General features: G+C 35.6%; 3 protein-coding genes across 3 annotated transcripts; all 3 read left to right on the top strand.

The window, feature by feature from the left end:
• The first annotated feature begins 2101 nt into the window (after positions 1-2101).
• LOC116013942 (receptor-like protein kinase FERONIA) lies at positions 2102-4955 on the top strand. Its single transcript, XM_031253911.1, has one exon. It carries the CDS (start codon positions 2228-2230, stop codon positions 4739-4741), a length of 2514 nt encoding a protein of 837 aa, XP_031109771.1. The 5' UTR covers positions 2102-2227; the 3' UTR covers positions 4742-4955.
• Positions 4956-14530: 9575 nt separating this feature from the next.
• Positions 14531-15172, top strand: LOC116013049. Its single transcript, XM_031252711.1, has one exon. It carries the CDS (start codon positions 14531-14533, stop codon positions 15170-15172), a length of 642 nt encoding a protein of 213 aa, XP_031108571.1.
• LOC116011677 (putative late blight resistance protein homolog R1A-10) lies at positions 15159-16715 on the top strand. The gene is made up of 2 exons (XM_031251080.1): positions 15159-16435; positions 16534-16715. The coding sequence occupies exons 1-2, from the start codon at positions 15386-15388 to the stop codon at positions 16588-16590; spliced, it is 1107 nt and encodes a 368-aa protein (XP_031106940.1). The 5' UTR covers positions 15159-15385; the 3' UTR covers positions 16591-16715.
• Positions 16716-17164: the final 449 nt, after the last annotated feature.

The raw sequence follows: 17164 nt of genomic DNA, 5'->3' as shown, positions 1-17164 counted from the left end.
TGACAATCCTACGTGAGTTACTTCTTCTTATTTAAATATCTTTTAGTAACACAAACTCGACCATTATTATGTAGTATCAACACAATTGAGCAAATGATTATGTTACTACATATTTTATTGTCAAACAAATAGAATTTATTTATAATTAAATGCCTTAAACAATTTTGTTTCTATTTTCCCTGCTTACAGAGCCTCAAAGCACAAGTATGACTTCAACTAATGAAAAGACACTACAGGACTTAAGCAATGCTCTCATGCATATTGTCTCAATTAAAGATATCTACGAAAAAGAAAAAGTAAGTTGCATTGGGTTGAAAAATAGGACCACTTTATCATAATCTCGTGATATTTACATTCAAATAGCGCACTCTAGAACATATTTTTTAATGTGTTAGCATGAATATAAATTTAATAAAACTTTGTTTATAATTGTAAGGCTGGTGAATTTTGGATTGGTGGAAAAATTGTTGCAGTAGAGAACTCTTACAACTGGTTTGCTGTGTGCTGCCAAGCAAACGATTGTAATAGTCGACTCATTCCCCTTCCTTCTGGTGAATATGAGTGCAAAAAATGTTTGAAAAATTGGACAAAGGGCATCGACAAGTACAATTTAAAGCTTCAAGTAGAAGATGCCAATGGAAATACAAAATTGAAATTGGTGGACAAAGACTGCATCCAACTGATAAGTAGAACAGCATCAGACCTCCGAGCAAAGCATAAGCGCATAACCCCTCAACTGCCAAAAGAAATACAATCATTGGTTGGACTTGGCATGTTATTTATGGTTGAGGTGAAAAGGGAACAATTGGAAAACAGATACGCTCCCTTCTTCGTAACAAAGATAATAAATAATCAAACATTAGTCAGCCTTTACTGTCCTGAGGTTATAAAAAAAACAAAACAATTGGTATCTTGAGCCAAAAGGAGACATTCACTTGTTAGACGAGGTAGACTATTAGCACTACTTCTGTTTAGTTTGTTTAATATGCAAATTTGTTTACAAGCAAAAACTCAAACTATGTTAAATGTTTTTTCACGTGATTTAGGAATTTATCGAAGCTGAATGAAACGAATCATTTGGATATCATTTTGTACATGTTCGATTCGTACTTTTATATTTTTTATTATACATTGATGCAATTTGACACAACTTTTTTTTTATTGAGATGGACAAGAATTTAAATGCATGTATAAGTCTTCATTTCAAATTGTTTATGTCTTCTTTCGTGCAACACAACTAACTTTATTTAAAGAAATAAAAGCATTACATGTTAGTACATTTATTTNATGTAGGAGAATGAACTACAATTTTAATAAACTTGTATATATAAATGCTACAACTCTATTTATTATCAATAAACTTGTATGTATGAATCTCCGTTTGACAAAAATAAACTAGCTCCTTATATTTATATCGTACATAACTATTGAAACAACACTCTTGACCTCTTAATTAAATTCAAATTTAAACAAAAAAAAATATAAAATAAATACCAAAGAATTTAAATTTTAACACATTTTTTAATATCATTGTATTTATTCGATCTTTGTTGGGCATTATACTACGCGCATCGCGCGTGCCACCGCTAGTATTCATATATACCCTTAGTCTATAATCACCACCAACAATCCTCATGCTAAAGATATAAACCCAATATGTTCATTATTATCACCTAGGAGCTTTAATCGATCCTTGCTTGTACGTAGTTGTTGGAATTCCTAACCTAACGTTAGCTTCTCTAACACTTCCAATTTTAAGGTCTCCTTGTACGACGCAGAAATGGTTTATTTATACCTTTGTCACTTTGTGGTTAGTTAATTAGTTTACACAAAGTTCACGAAGGAGAAGATCATAATAATTACACGAATTTTAATTTATACAATCACTTTAATCAACACTATTATTAAATAATAAAACAATGCTAACCTTGTAATTTGATTAAAAATTGAGGGCAATTGAGACAAAAAAATTTTAAAAAAAAATATTTTAACCACATGATTTGAGATCAGTAGGTGGTAGGGGTGTATTTTTGAGGGGCAATTGGCAACTCCCACATATAAGTTAGGGAAGATATGATGCAATTCAATAGAAGATGAAAATTATTGACTAAGTCAACGTAGACTTGAGGGTCAAAGCAGTCTTCCCTAGAGCCCTGATTAAAAACGCCTTAAACGAAATACAAGTGAATGTGAGTGAGCCCAGTCTTCGCAAAAAGCCAAAGCAACAATGCATTACTTTCTAGCATTCCTCCTTTTCCACTTGTTCATCTCCGGCGCCGGCGCCGGATCACCGGCTTACACCCCTCCTGATTACTTCCTTCTCAACTGCGGCGCATCCTCAAGCCAACAGTTCCAAGGTCGAACCTGGGAAACAGATAACTTCACCACTTTCATCCCTCCAAACGCCGCACATATTTCATTAACTTTCACAGCCATAGAGCAAGGCCCCTCCGTCCCGCAGGTCCCATACACCACCGGCGTCAGAATCTTCACGTCCCAATTCACCTACTCCTTTCCCGTCTCCGCTGGTCCCAAGTTCCTCCGCCTCTACTTCCACGCTGCCCACTTTCCCCCCGCCGAGTTCGACCTCACAAAATCATTCTTCTCAGTCAGAGCTAATGAGTATACCCTGTTGAGTAACTTCAGCGCCTATCTCACATCCGTCGACTCTTTGGTCCAAAAAGAGTATATCGTTAACGTGAATGACAATTATCAGAAGCTCAACATAACCTTCACCCCCTCTTCCAGCTCTTATGCATTCGTGAACGGGATCGAAATTGTTTCGATTCCGACAGGCTATTACATAAAGGGCGAAGCCGCCGGAGTCGACCCTGTAAAATGGGTCCCGGGAGCCAATAACTTTTACATCTTCAACAACACCGCTCTTGAGACTCTGTACAGGCTGAATATTGGGGGACAAACTCTTCCGGCGATTAATGATACCGGAATGTACCGGACGTGGTATTCCGATGATGAGTATGTCATCGGTTATGGATATTATACGCCGGATTCGGATGTCAACATCACCTACACTTCATTAACACCGTCCTACTCTGCTCCTGAGATAGTTTACACTTCCGCCAGGACCATAGCCCATTACAGCAGTTCTGTGAATTGGAGTTTTCCCCTGGATTCAGGGTTTCTTTATCTTTTCAGGCTCTATTTTTGTGAGTTTCAGAAAGTGGATGGGGGTAATGAAAGGGTTTTCTCGGTGGATATAGCAAACACAACGGCTGAGAGGCATGTAGATGTTTTTATATTGGCAGGTGGTTCTAATATTCCGATCTTTCAGGACTACGTTGTAATAGTGCCGGATAAGGACGGTCGCCGGAGCAAGCAGGATGTTTGGTTTTCTATAAGTCCTAACATGGATACCCGACCAGTTTATGCAAATGCCATCTTAAATGGGTTAGAGATTTTCAAGCTGAACGATACACAAGGGAGCCTGGCGGCGTTAAATCCTCAGCTCTCACTTCCGGCGAAGCAATCCTCGCCGCCGCCTCCTCCTCTAAAGAAAAAAAGCCGCACTGTGGTGGTGGGTGCCATTGTTGGTGGTGGGGTTGCGGTGATCATGAGCTTGGGAATCTTGATTTTCCGGCGACGGAGAGTGGGAAACTTCACTCCAAGCTTTACCAAAATATCCTGGGACATATTGCCCGCCGTGTCAGCGGCGGTGCGAATGAGGGGCAGGCTTGGCTCCTCATCACTATCGTCTCATCATCATAACTTTCCATTAGAGGATCTGAAATCGGCGACCGGCGATTTCGATGAGAATTTGGTAATAGGCAAAGGCGGTTTCGGTAAGGTGTATAGGGGCATCCTCGACATTAACGGCGCTCCAATCACCGTCGCTATCAAGCGATTAAACCCAGAATCAAGGCAAGGGGCTCGTGAGTTTGAAACCGAGATTGAAATGTTGTCAAAGCTAAGGCACATTCATATCGTGTCTTTCATTGGCTACTGCAACGAAAACAAAGAGATGATTATAGTTTATGATTACATGGGTGGAGGAACTTTGCGCGATCATCTCTACAAAACAAACAACCCATCTCTACCATGGAAAAAGAGGCTAGAAATCTGCATCGGTGCAGCTAAGGGGTTACATTTTCTCCATACCGGGACAAAATGTACAATCATTCATCGAGATATTAAATCAAGCAATATCTTGTTGGATGATAAATGGGTGGCTAAGGTGTCAGATTTTGGTTTATCCAAAGTGGGTCCAATATGTGTAGGTGAAACCCAAACCCAAACCCACGTAAGCACTGCAGTCAAAGGTAGCGTAGGATATGTGGATCCGGAGTACTATAGACGACGACAATTAACAGAAAAATCCGACGTTTATTCGTTTGGGGTTGTTTTGTTTGAAGCTCTGTGCGCTAGGCCTGCCGTTGATCCTACTCTAACGAGAGAAAAGGCGAATTTAGCAGAGTGGGGTCGGAAATGTTGTCGGAAAGGAATGGTGGATCAAATGGTGGATTCCAGATTAAGGGATGAGATTTCTCCCGAGTGTTTGAAGAGCTATGCTGAGATAGCCTATAAATGCTTGATGGATGAAGGAGTAGAAAGACCCGCAATGAGTGATGTGATTTGTAGCCTAGAATTTGCATTGCAGCTTCAGGAAAAAGCGGACGGCTTCCTATCTACCTCGCTGCACAGAGACACAGAATCAAACACGGCGTCTGAGATTAGTGGCGAAGGAATTTTCTCTTCCTCGGGTGAATTTGCACCTAAACTGTAATATAATTGTAATGCGTCGATTCAGTTTCTAGAAAGGAAAAATGTTTAGTATCCTACCTTTACCACTTATAAACTTGTCACTTCCCACAAGTTTTAATTAGTTTGATTTTTTTTAATATTTTAATCAAATAAAACTTTATAAGTAGTAAATGTAGAGGGACTAAGCATGATCCTTCTGCAAAATATCAATGTCATGTGTTATTGTTTTTCCCAAATGATTGAATTCGCAACTCTAAGAGTCCTTACACTTGATCCAATAGAACATGTCAAAGAATGTAAATCAGGATGATTTAATAGTTCAAAGAATTTGCTAAATTTAAACATAATTTTCATACTGTCATCGTCAAAATTTAAATCTTAATCTCTTCTCACAAATATTGTCAAGTAAATCATTGAGCTAAATCCATCCTCCCATCATTCGTTATTGCTATGCCTTCAGTATGCTGACATGCCGGGTCGGTTAAATAACCTCGTCTAGTTACTAGTTAGGCTTTTCACAATTGTCTGTATTCTTCTTTTTTGCAGATTTAGTTTTCCCCTTAATCCAGCTTTCTTATTCTCATTCCAAAATGTATATATTCTACATTTCAATATCAATTTATTCCTAATAAAATTACATGAAATAAAATCCAATTAAAAGATCGTTGGATACAAGAAAATTTTCATTTGATAAATATATTTGAGACCTGTCCGGAGCAATCCGACTCGAAGATGCAGATCAAATCAAGTCAGAATAGGTCAACCCGTATTAACTAGAGGGGCCAAGGCCCCATTGTTGGCCCTAGCCCCAAAGCCAACCACGAGATCACAAGTACAAATTTGACAATAAAAATTAGGTAATTAGCAAAAAAAAAAAAAAAAAAACATTTTATTTGTCTTCAGAAAATGCCCTTACTTGAAATAGGATTTCATATGAAAAAATCATCGAATTTCAAAAGTGTCCAAATTAAAATATGATAGCACTAATACAAAAATCAGTCTAGGCACTAGTCTATCGCCTAGCGCCTACTGCAATCATGTATGATAGTCTAGGTTGTTAAATAACAAAATTCATTATCTGGGACTAAATTTGAAATTACTACCAATGATTTTTGTTGGGATTAGTTCATTCAGAAAATTAAAAAAAAAAATATTGAAGTGATGAAAATACATTTGTCTAAAATATATAGGATTTCACAAGAAAAGTTATTGGAAGTACAATATAACTACCTATTTGGAAGGATAACCAAGATGTCATCACACTATATGATAGTTGGCTACTTCAATTAACTCTTAATATATAACTAGTTTTATACGCGCATTGCGCGAATGGGTTAATGCCCAATGTTTATATTTAAATAAATATTTGAAAGTATATCAATGCAGAATTATATAGGAGAAGTTTATACATGAGTAATTGAATGTCGCATTTTTTTATTTAAATATCTAACTCAAAGTATATGAATCCAACATAATATAGAAAAGGGAAAATGACATTTTTCCCCCTATGTTATGTGCATATAGCACTTTTCCCCTTGTGTTATTAAAGTGGCACTTTTCCCTCCTGAAATGTTAAATTGTCATTGTTACCCTTAAAAATAATTATTTCATTTATTAATTTTTTTCTCCAACAAATTATTATTTATATGTATGGATGATCACGATTCGGTTCGAACCTAACCAACCACTGTAGCAATCATATCGAAATAGTATGGACGGTTCTGGTTACGATTCAGAACCGAAAAATTTAAAATTAAATAATTGTTGAACGGTGAACTGGAACTTAACCACAGTCATATATAGTGAAAATAATCAAACACTTATTTTGATAAATCGGTACGGTTCGGTTCCAATTTCGATTTTAAACCGCCAATGAAAACTTATGTATTTATTTACTACGTATTTATTTTTATAATTTTATTTCTTATTTAAAAATAGTCTAAATTTAACAATTATTTTATTTTATTTTTTCGGTTCTGAATCGTAACCGTAACCGTCTATACTATTTAAGTTCAATTGCTACAGTGTTCGATTAGGTTCGTATCGAACCGTGATCTTCCATACATATTAGTAACAATTGATTGGAGAATAAAAATAAATGAAATAGTTATTTTAAGGACAAAAATGTCAATTTAACATTACAAGGGAGAAAACTATCACTTTTAAAATAACTGAGGGGGGAAAACTACCACTTTAATAACACAGGGAGGAAAAGTGCTATAAGCATATAACATAGGGGGAAAAAGTGTCATTTTCCCTATAGAAAATTCATTATAATTATTACTAAAATAAATGTTTGCAACTTTGTAAAATCGATAGTATAAATATTTGGTCTAAAAATTATAGTCTAAATAAATACTACTTTTAATTTGAATTTTTCTAAATGTTCTTAATTCTCTTTTGAGTAACATTGTCATTATCTTTATCTTTACTATTTGTTCTCTTCCTTTTTGTTGGTAGTGTGTTATTTGCAATTCGGTTATTGTTGGTAGCATAGATGATAACATCATGCAATGAGATTATTGTAACCCCTCGGCTTTTCCGACAAAGTTTAAGGTTCGAAAAATATTTTTCGAAGGCTATGACATTTATGAGATGATCTCTCGGTACTTCAGAAGGATTTTTATGAGTAAGACTAGTTATTAATAAAGCTGCGAGCTACGTACCGGTCACGAACCGTAAAATTTTTAAGGACGTATATACAGTTCGATTTTTCCTAGAAAATTGATTATTAAGTATGATACGATTAAGCGTGAACTTCCTACTCAGTCAGTGAAGATTAGACGAACTGTAAGAGTGAAATTTGTTACGGACTTCGTACCTATATTTCGCGAGATACCGAAAAATTCCCAATTTTAGTGGTTAATGACGGGATTATTTTTAGGATAATTTTGGTGTTAGAATTTTCCCGAATTAAGCTATAATCCTCCGAACTTTCATCTGATTTAACCCCAAACTAGCAAGTAAATTTTGTTCTTCAAGGAGCCACCATGGGGAGTTGACAAGTGGCACTCTTAATTACCACATGGTAATTTCATTAATGGTGTGTCATAAGAGGTATGGCATGGTGTACTTGATCCCTTAAGCTACAAGCTAAACTCTCCATCATCATCTCTCTCATCTCCCACATTTTCGAAAATCATAAGGAAAGAAAGAAGAAGGAAAGAAAAACTTAGTCTTCTACATTGTGATCCAAGGACTCCCTAACTATCTCTTCAACTCAAGTGCTCTAGTATAGGTAAGGCTTTGGTTTTGTTCGGTTAAATCCTCCCTAGAACTTAAGTTTAAGCTAAGAGTTCATGAAAATGTTGTTATGGTGATTTTGTTTAGGATCTTCGGTGAAAAGTTTGAAGGAGAAAATCATCAACTTCTACGGTTTTAAAATCTTCTAGAAAGGTAAGGAATCCTTTAAGTTGATTTAGTCACTTGAAGGTGATCAAATGCTAGTAAATTATGTGACTAGGAATTTTATGTGAAAATTATGTGTTAAGTTTATGGATCTACAAGTTGGCTCAAAGAAACTACACTTTAATGTTTAGTAATTTTTAGTATGCATGTTCATAGTTAATTTATGCATGTATATGTTGTGTTTATGTCCATATAGGCTTATACTTGTGAAAATATTGAAAAAATAATAAAGATAGTCTCTGGCAGTAACTTCCGAGATTTATTGGGAAATATTGGTAAGGTATTTTGATCCTATTTTTTTTAGACATGTAGTTCTATAAGTGTAGAACCTGCATATAAAATTTCATAATTATCGGAGTAGTATAAGTATGATTTTCGAATTTTTTTCCAAAACTGGTCCAGAGAGAAAAATTCTGGACAGCACACTGCCAAGGGTAAATTGGAATTTTCTGTGTTTATTCGCAGATCAAAATGACCAAAACTTTTTATGGACATCAAGTACTATAAGTTGGGGTTCTACCATAAAAATTTCAAATGAAAAAGAGTTCGGGAACTATTTTTACCGGCTCAATCTTTCGGACTGCGCCAAGCTGAAATTTGCTGAAAAGGAATGGTTAGAAACAAGTTTGACCAAAAATTTGTATGGACGCGGCCTTGGACGCGCGTCCATCGACGCCCAGAGTTACGGTGTCCGCTGCGCGTCCGTGGCGCCCAGTTTTTCGGCGTCATTTGCCGAACCAGCGGACGCAGCTCGGACGCACGCGTCCGCTGTGCGTCCGCCGCTGCGGATAACCGCGAATTTTCGCGACGCGATTTCGTTTTCGACTCGTTTTTGACCGAATGATAAGAGTATATTTGGTCATATTTTTACCCCATATTTAAATCCATTTCTACCACTAAATATTAATATTATGTTCTTAATAATATTGAATTTCTTCATTGTGATAAATAATTATTATTTGACCAAAGATGATGAAGATTTGATAATTGAGCATAATATTAATATTTTGTAGTGGCATTTATAATCTTGTTTTGTATGTGTATATTTAATTGCACCAAGTAGGTGGAAGACATGATTTGGTGGAATGATGTGATGAGTGGGAAGCAAAAGACAAATGAAAGAAGGCAAAAAGAGGCATAAAACATGGAGCCAAAAGCAAAAAGAGAAAGTGGAAGATGCTGCAGAAATTCTGGAGGAGGACAATAGGCGTCTGTCTGCGTCCTGAAACAGACGCCTATTGTCCATTTTCACACTGCCCGGATTTTTGGACTTTCGCCGCGGCGAAAATTGTTGACCATGCGTGAGAATTCTGCAGTCCAAATTCCAATTTTGCCCCTGCCTTTACCCAACTATAAATACCCCTCATTTCTCCATTCTTCAATATCCAATTTTGAGATTAGATTAGTCCCTTTTCTCTCTTTAATCCTTTTCTTCTCCTTAAAAATGTAGACCTCCAAGTGAGGCTTGTTTAGTAGTGTAGGAGTAGAATAGGATTTTATTTTGTAATAAGAAGAGGGATGATACAAGGTTATGAGCTTCAACCGATGGATCGAGGGGAATTTATTCCCTTTCTTTCCTTAATTTACCTTGAGCTAACCTTGTATCAAGATGCTTGTTCTTAAATTTATTTATATTTGGATTATGGATTGTGTTTATGTCTAGATTGTTGTTTATTCTTCAATTATTATGAATTGTTAGTTTAGCTTCTATGAGTTGTTGTGTGCAAGACTTGTTATTAAAAGTGTGTGATTATTGGATCCAATTACATGCTTGTTTGTTGTTGTGTCACGGTGAGAATCGGGCATGACTAGAACACTCTTGCCACACCTATGATTTATACAATGCGAGAGCTTGATAAATTGTAGGGGGATTTCTCGGCTAATCTTCGGTTCCTTCACTGGCGAGAGCGGGTTGGAATTTAGAAGTTAGCCAAAACGGTTCCTTCACGGGTGACAGCGTGTTGGAATCTAGAGGTTAGTTTAGGCTACCTCCTCACAACTTGTAGGATTAACTTGGGTTTGGGAATGTTGATTTGCTTAGGATCTTTAAAACGAGCCTCGCTTGTAGACTACGAGAGTAGATAACTTGCGGTTTGGCACACTCGGGTAGATCACGAGAGTGGCACCGAGGACTTTAGTGCATTTCCTCCATTCACAAGGGATAAAACTTCTTTTCTACATTTGTTTGACACATGATAGATATTGACCCGATCCATATCCTTACATATGTTGCATCTAATATATCTCTCTTCATTTGTTGTTTTTTATTTTTGTTATTTAGTTTTGTTGTTATAACCATGCTATTGTCGAACTAGCTTCACAAGAATCAATCCGAGTTAGTGCTTGACCAACCATTCCCTGTGGATCGATAACCCCGGAATACTTCGGGTATTTGCGTGTACCTAAAAGCTACAACCACCGAACTTTTCCCCGGTGTTTTTAATCTTGAGTGAAAGAGTTATTGTGAGGTTTTGTATGATTAATTCATACTGCAGAGCGAAGTCTATTCGCTGAGAGAATGGTGAGATATCTTTGTATGATTAATTCATACTGCAGAGCGAAGTCTATTCGCTGAGAGAATGGTGAGATGTCTTTGTATGATTAATTCATACTGCAGAGCGAAGTCTATTCGCTGAGTGAAAGAGTTATTGCGAGGTTTTGTATGATTAATTCATACTGTAGAGCGAAGTCTATTCGCTGAGTGAGAGAGTTATTGAAAGGTTTTGTATGATTAATTCATACTGCAGAGCGAAGTCTATTCGCTGAGTGAAAGAGTTTTCATACTGCAGAGCGAAGTCTATTCGCTGAGTGAAAGAGTTATTGCGCTGCAGAGCGAAGTCTATTCGCTGAGTGAAAGAGTTATTGCGATGCAGAGCGAAGTCTATTCGCTGAGTGAAAGAGTTATTGCGAGGTTTTGTATGATTAATTCATACTGTGAAAGAGTTATTGCGAGGTTTTGTATGATTAATTCATACTGCAGAGGAGTTATTGCGAGGTTTTGTATGATTAATTCATACTGCAGAGAGAAGTCTATTCGCTGAGTGAGAGTGTTATTGAGATATTTTTGTATGATCGACTCATACTGCAGAGCGAAGTCTATTCGCTGAGAGGAAAAAGAAGTTATGAAATTATTGAGCGTTTTTACTAATTATAAAATCTAGTTACTCCGTAACTAGATTGCAGAATAAAAGGTCGTAAGTCCTAATCAGTAAAGCGTGCGTTGTGAATCTCACTTTGAGTTAAATTATGAAATTCTCGGAAATGGAAGTGTTATGTGCTGATGTCACTTATATACTGTATTGTACTGTTTTGGTTGTTAATCTGGTTGCAGGAAGATTGCAACTTATGGGTAAAGCTTACGGTTTTTCTGAAAATTATGTTTTTCGAAACCTTTGTTTACTTTTGAGTGACAATGGATTTCCTTACTTAGCCATCGCGCTAACTACACTTCATTGTGTCCTTTATTAGATGCAGTCTAGCGTGGGCCTCTGTGGCTCGATGAACTCTGAATAGGATGTGAGTCGAGGTTGAAGACTACTCTATCCTAGAATAGACACCCTGGAAAGATTAGTTCCATATGTACACTCTTGAAGGTTGATGTGGTTGTTTGATGATGTAAGTTTAGCCTTAACGTTTGGGTATAAGAGAGATACCTAAGCGTGGCGGTAACACCCAGTTTTCTGCTGGTTAGACGCTTCCGCAATGTATTGTATTATTAGGGATTTTGTAGTAAATCCAAGTTGTGAAAATTGGGGTGTTACAATTATGATATAGGAGCTATGGACTTTCCTTTAGGTGTTCTGCTTGGGGTTCATTTTGTTCAACCATTGTTGTTGAATGAGTTATTGTGGATAAAGAAATCTCTAGTTTAAGAAAAAAGATTAAATAAATTAATAAAAATGTGAAAATTTAAAATATTATGTATTCCAAAGATATTAAAAGTTAGTTTCTCGCTTCAATTTGCTGGGTAATGGGTTATTTGAGTACTTTCGTTGTCAACAAATCCCCAAATTAGTTAATATGATTGGTTTCAAACTATTCTTTTTTTATTTTTTTCATGGTATTAAAGAAATACATATGTATCATTTTTTGGTGTAACTACTAATTTATTTAATTCAATAAGAGTAAAATAGAGCGATTCTGCTTCAATTTGTTGGGTTATTTGAGTACTTTCTTTGTCAACCAATCCCCAAGTAGTTAATATAATTAGCTTCAAATTATTTTAAAATTTTTTCATAGTACTAATAAAATACTTGGTAAATAAATATATAACATTATTTTGTACTATAACTTTGATATTTAATTACAAGATATCGTAAAAATAAGATAATGGACAATGTAATGAATATCAATTGATAAATTTGAATGTAAAGAATCTTTGCATGAGAGAAACTAAAGACAATATAACTAATGAAATTATTTCTCTTATTTAATTTAATTTTTTGATAATGAATAATTTTTTCAAATAAAGGTATTGTAGACACATAATTCTAAATTAAAGAAATACATATGTATCATTTTTTGTTGTAACTACTAATTTATTTAATTTAATAAGAGTAAAATAGAGTGAGAAACTTAATTATGTCAAACTTGATTGAGATGAGGTTCAAACCTAAGACATTTCTTATAGAAATTAATGGGTAAGTTAAAAGTTAACGGAATATTAACGGAGAAGAGAATATTTAACGAAAAACTTAACGGATAATCATAAAAGTAAGGTTAAATTAGGTAATATCTATAATATTAATCTGAATTATCTTAACCATCTATTTGATTAAATAATTCATCTGAACCATCCATTTGATTAAATAATTTGACCGCCATTTTTTCTACCTATTTTAGGCCTAACTCTCTTTGGCTCTTATAGTATAGTAGATATATAAGTAGATATATAGTATAGTAGATATACTTTTTGTTACCTGATTATATACATGTTCTAATCTTGCTCTAAATTCATAATGTGTAAACTATAAGTAAATAAAATGGAAGTATATAATGTGTTAATTACAGATACATCATTTGAACCAAAGTCTATAATACGTATGGTGGATCTTAGACCAGGATATAAGGATTGCCCAGACCAAAACAAACAACCGAAGTGCAGCAAGAACCATAGCAGCCTGTAGTACCTGCAGCCAACCCCTCTACAGACTACAGTCTGCAATGAGCGCACTTGCAGCTCAGTGGAAGCAGCAAACCCTGCATCAAACAAAATAAACCCCAGACCCACAGAGAAGTATCATAAACCTACCAAGTACACGCTGATATAATAACCTACACTTGCGATAAAACCTAAATCACATGCATTTGAACTTGCAATTCAACCAGCCAACTGCCAACCTAAACATGCATGCATGTGTAAGAAATTTCAAAGGCCAGCTGCTCCCAACCATTACAAAAAAGCATAAGTATTAAATAATACATACACAAAGCACAAAACACAACAAGTTGGTTTTCAAAAAAAAAAAAAAAAGACACAGCAAGTGGTGATATTTGTTTGTTTTATTTCTATTGTACAAATAATAATACTTTAATCAACCTTTCAAAAAAATAATACTTTAATCAATCACTTAATTGGGTTTTCCTCTTTTGTGTCTCCATTGCAAATTTGTGGAATCTTTCAGCATGACTTAGTGAATTACTGCAATTGACAAGTAATTGTAGTTTCTTAGGGTTTTAACAGACATAATGTATGTTTTCAAAAAAAAAAAAAAAGGCACAGTAATTTGGGATTCACACGAGAGGGTTATGTTTGACTGTTATTTTCATTGAATAGTAACCAGAGGTTTGGTTAGTAGGAAGAAGAAAACAATATACTCCGTATTAGATAACAGAGGACTGATATTTTCATCTAATACAGTCGGGGTAGTGCAGCTCCGCCAGGACTCCCAGGAGAGATGAATAAAATTTTTAATGGGAGATGAGAGTAGACAAAGGAAAGAAAACAAAAAAAAATAATAATAAAAAAATAGTAATAATAATAATTTTATAGGGGTAGCAGGCTAGCAGCCAAAAGTGGTTGCTACCCTCTATAAATATTACGGAATACATAATATATTATATACATATTATAACATTTTTTAATATTAACTTAAAAAATTTATATTTCGTGCATTGTAGGAGTGACATACTATTTTTTTATTTTATTGTATAATGTTTTTATTTTTAATTTATTTTTTTCCAGGTTTTTTTTTAGTGACTAAAAATACTTTACAATATATTTATCTTTTGTTTGTTAAATATAAATTTTAGTAAAATTAATAAAACGACGCGCTTACGAAATTTTAGTCTGTGTCGCACAGGTGGCATACGAGTACAGATTAAAGAGCATAATTATTGCACACAAACACACTCATAAACACAGAGAGAGAGAGAGAGGAACAAGTTTTGGTATTGGCTATATATGGCTTGGTTTGCTGTAAGTTCAGTGATGCGAACAATAGAGCTTGAGTTCCTGCAACCTCATCCACGTCTTGTTCTTGATGACCAGAAAGAAGCAGAAGCAGTGGAAGGTCTCCACCGAAGGCTTGCTCAGTTGCTAGCCTTTCTTGATAATGATTCTGAGAATCAATTGAATGATGATGACGAGACGACTAAAGAGTGGAAAGGGAGACTTAAAGAGGTTGCACTAAGAATAGAAGACGACATTGAATCAGAAATAATTTATAGGTATGGCACAGAGCAGCCGAGATCGCCATTGATTGGAAGACTTCGCAAGTACATACAACATAAAAGATTCCTTAAAATCTTGCGAAATGCAATGGAATGCACCGGAGAGTTTATGGAGTTCGTGAAGAACAAACAGCCGATGGAAGATTTGCAAATAAAAGATGATAATGATACTGCTTCTTTGTTCAGTGAAAATAGTGAGCTTTATCATCATTCTGCTGGTTCAAAGCTTCGGAGCACAACACTGGTAGGACGTCATGAGGAAGTGAATCTGATAAAGGAGCTACTTCTTCAAGAATCACGGAGAGAAAGAAGGGTTGTGCTCATTGTTGGCATGGGAGGTATAGGTAAGACAAAGCTTGCTCAAACAATTTGAGCTTACATAAAGGATCTTGTATCTAGGAGTTTAGTTTTGGTTGACAGTTTGAGCTTAGATGGCAAGATTAAGTCATGTAAGGTGCACGACATCGTACATGACTTTTGTAGGAATGAAGCAATAAAGGAGGGCCTCCTACATGCTGCAAGTAGATATTTGGATGAACCACATTCATCTGTAACGACGACTGAACGTTGGTTATGTTTTGAATCAATGTATCCTAAACTTGAGGTGCACACTGGCTTCAACAGGTATGGTTCCCTCTTTTGCTTTCATGATGATGGTCATATGACTCCTCAACTTTATCAACTTCCTGCAACCCCTCATTTCAAGAAATTGAGAGTACTAGATTTAGGTTCTCTCCACTTCATTACCGGTATACCTTCATATGTTGCGGATCTAATTCTTTTGAGATACCTAGCTCTGCGCCCATCCAAGTCTCTTAACAGTTTACCCTTGTTAAAGGATTGGAATTTACAAACTCTTGTGCTTTTAGAAAATTGGGGTGTCAGTACAAGTGCAGAAGACCCCAAACCTTTGATACCTGAAATTTGGGAGTTGCCAAAGTTGAGACATCTCCAATTTTGCAGAACAATTGTGTTGGGTACTCCAACTGTGGTTCATCAATGCATACAGACAGTTCAATGGTTGCGTCCATTCCAATGCACAGAGCAAGTATTTTTGAGCATTCCGAATGCAAAAGTGATGGGAATTTTCATGGAGGGTAGTGTGGAATTTGGAGAGCCCAATTGTTTGGATAATTTGAGGTGTTTAAATCAACTTGAGGAACTAAAAATTGAAAGCAGACACAATCCTATGTTTCTTCCGGTTGTGTATGCTTTTCCAGTACAGCTCAAAAAATTGAAACTGAAGGGAACTTTGGTGCCATGGGATGCTATGATAGTTATTGGTATGTTGCCTAACCTCCAGGTGCTTAAACTTAAAAATGGAGCTTGCCAAGGACCACACTGGGAACTAACTCAAGGTAGTTTTCGTCAGTTAAAATCATTGCTTATTTACGGATCAGATTTGATGCACTGGGAAGCCACTGGTAATAATGTTTTCCATGTCCTTGAGAGCCTAATTCTTAAAGAATGTTATGAATTGGAAGCAATCCCTTCTAGTTTTGAAGATATACTCACTCTAAAGTTGATTGAGTTGTGTCATTGTTATTCTCGGCTTGTCAACTCTGCCAACCAAATACAAGAAGTGCAAAGAGATTACGGAAATAATGGACTTGTTGTTCGTGCCTACAATATTTGGGTATCTATATATATAACTCACTAAACCTTTTTTGTGCTATTTTAATATTTCTGTTTCGTTCCCATCTTTAATATATTCTTGTATCTATCTAATTTCAGAGAAATGCTGAAGATGTACTTGAGGATGAACTTAAAGAGGAACTAGAAGGAAGATAGTGAAGGAGATTTTGAGGAATAATTAACGATACCAAATTCAGAACTGTGGATTCATCACAATCCTAAGTTTATATATGTTGGCTGCTCTTGAATTGTTGCAGAGTTGGAAAGAAATTTGTAGAGGATGAGTGTAATGGTTGGGAGCAGCCTTTGAAATTTCTACACATGCATGCATGCATGTTTAATTAGGTTGGCTGGTTGAAATGCCTGTGATTTAGGTTTTATTGTAAGTTTAGGTTATTATATCAGTGTGTACTTGGCAGGTTTATGATACTTCTGTGGGTCTGTTTGATGCAGGGTTAGTTTGCTGCTTCCACTGAGCTGCAAGTGCAAAAGCCTAACGAGTAACTAGACGAGCTATAACGTATGATATTTTCCAGAAAGATCATCCATAGTGTCCCTATATTTAGCACTTATAAATTTGTCATTTCTGAAGTGACAAGTTTTAAGTGATTAAAATATGAAATAAAAAAGAAAAAAAAATCAATTAAAACTTGCCACATGAATGACAAATTTATAAGTGTGGTAAATGTAGTGCATGATATTAAGCATTTTCCTTTTCAGAAACTGAATC

The sequence above is a fragment of the Ipomoea triloba genome, chromosome 3, assembly GCF_003576645.1.
Source record: "Ipomoea triloba cultivar NCNSP0323 chromosome 3, ASM357664v1".
In the NCBI taxonomy this organism is placed as follows: domain Eukaryota; kingdom Viridiplantae; phylum Streptophyta; class Magnoliopsida; order Solanales; family Convolvulaceae; genus Ipomoea; species Ipomoea triloba.
This window is presented reverse-complemented; position numbering and strand designations above follow the sequence as displayed.

Coding starts and splice junctions, on each gene's coding strand:
- LOC116013049 (XM_031252711.1), top strand. CDS start 14,531: ATGGCTTGGTTTGCTGTAAGTTCAGTGATGCGAACAATAGAGCTTGAG.
- LOC116013942 (XM_031253911.1), top strand. CDS start 2,228: ATGCATTACTTTCTAGCATTCCTCCTTTTCCACTTGTTCATCTCCGGC.
- LOC116011677 (XM_031251080.1), top strand. CDS start 15,386: ATGTATCCTAAACTTGAGGTGCACACTGGCTTCAACAGGTATGGTTCC. Junction 16,436..16,533: donor TTCGTGCCTACAATATTTGG/GTATCTATATAT, acceptor ATCTAATTTCAG/AGAAATGCTGAAGATGTACT.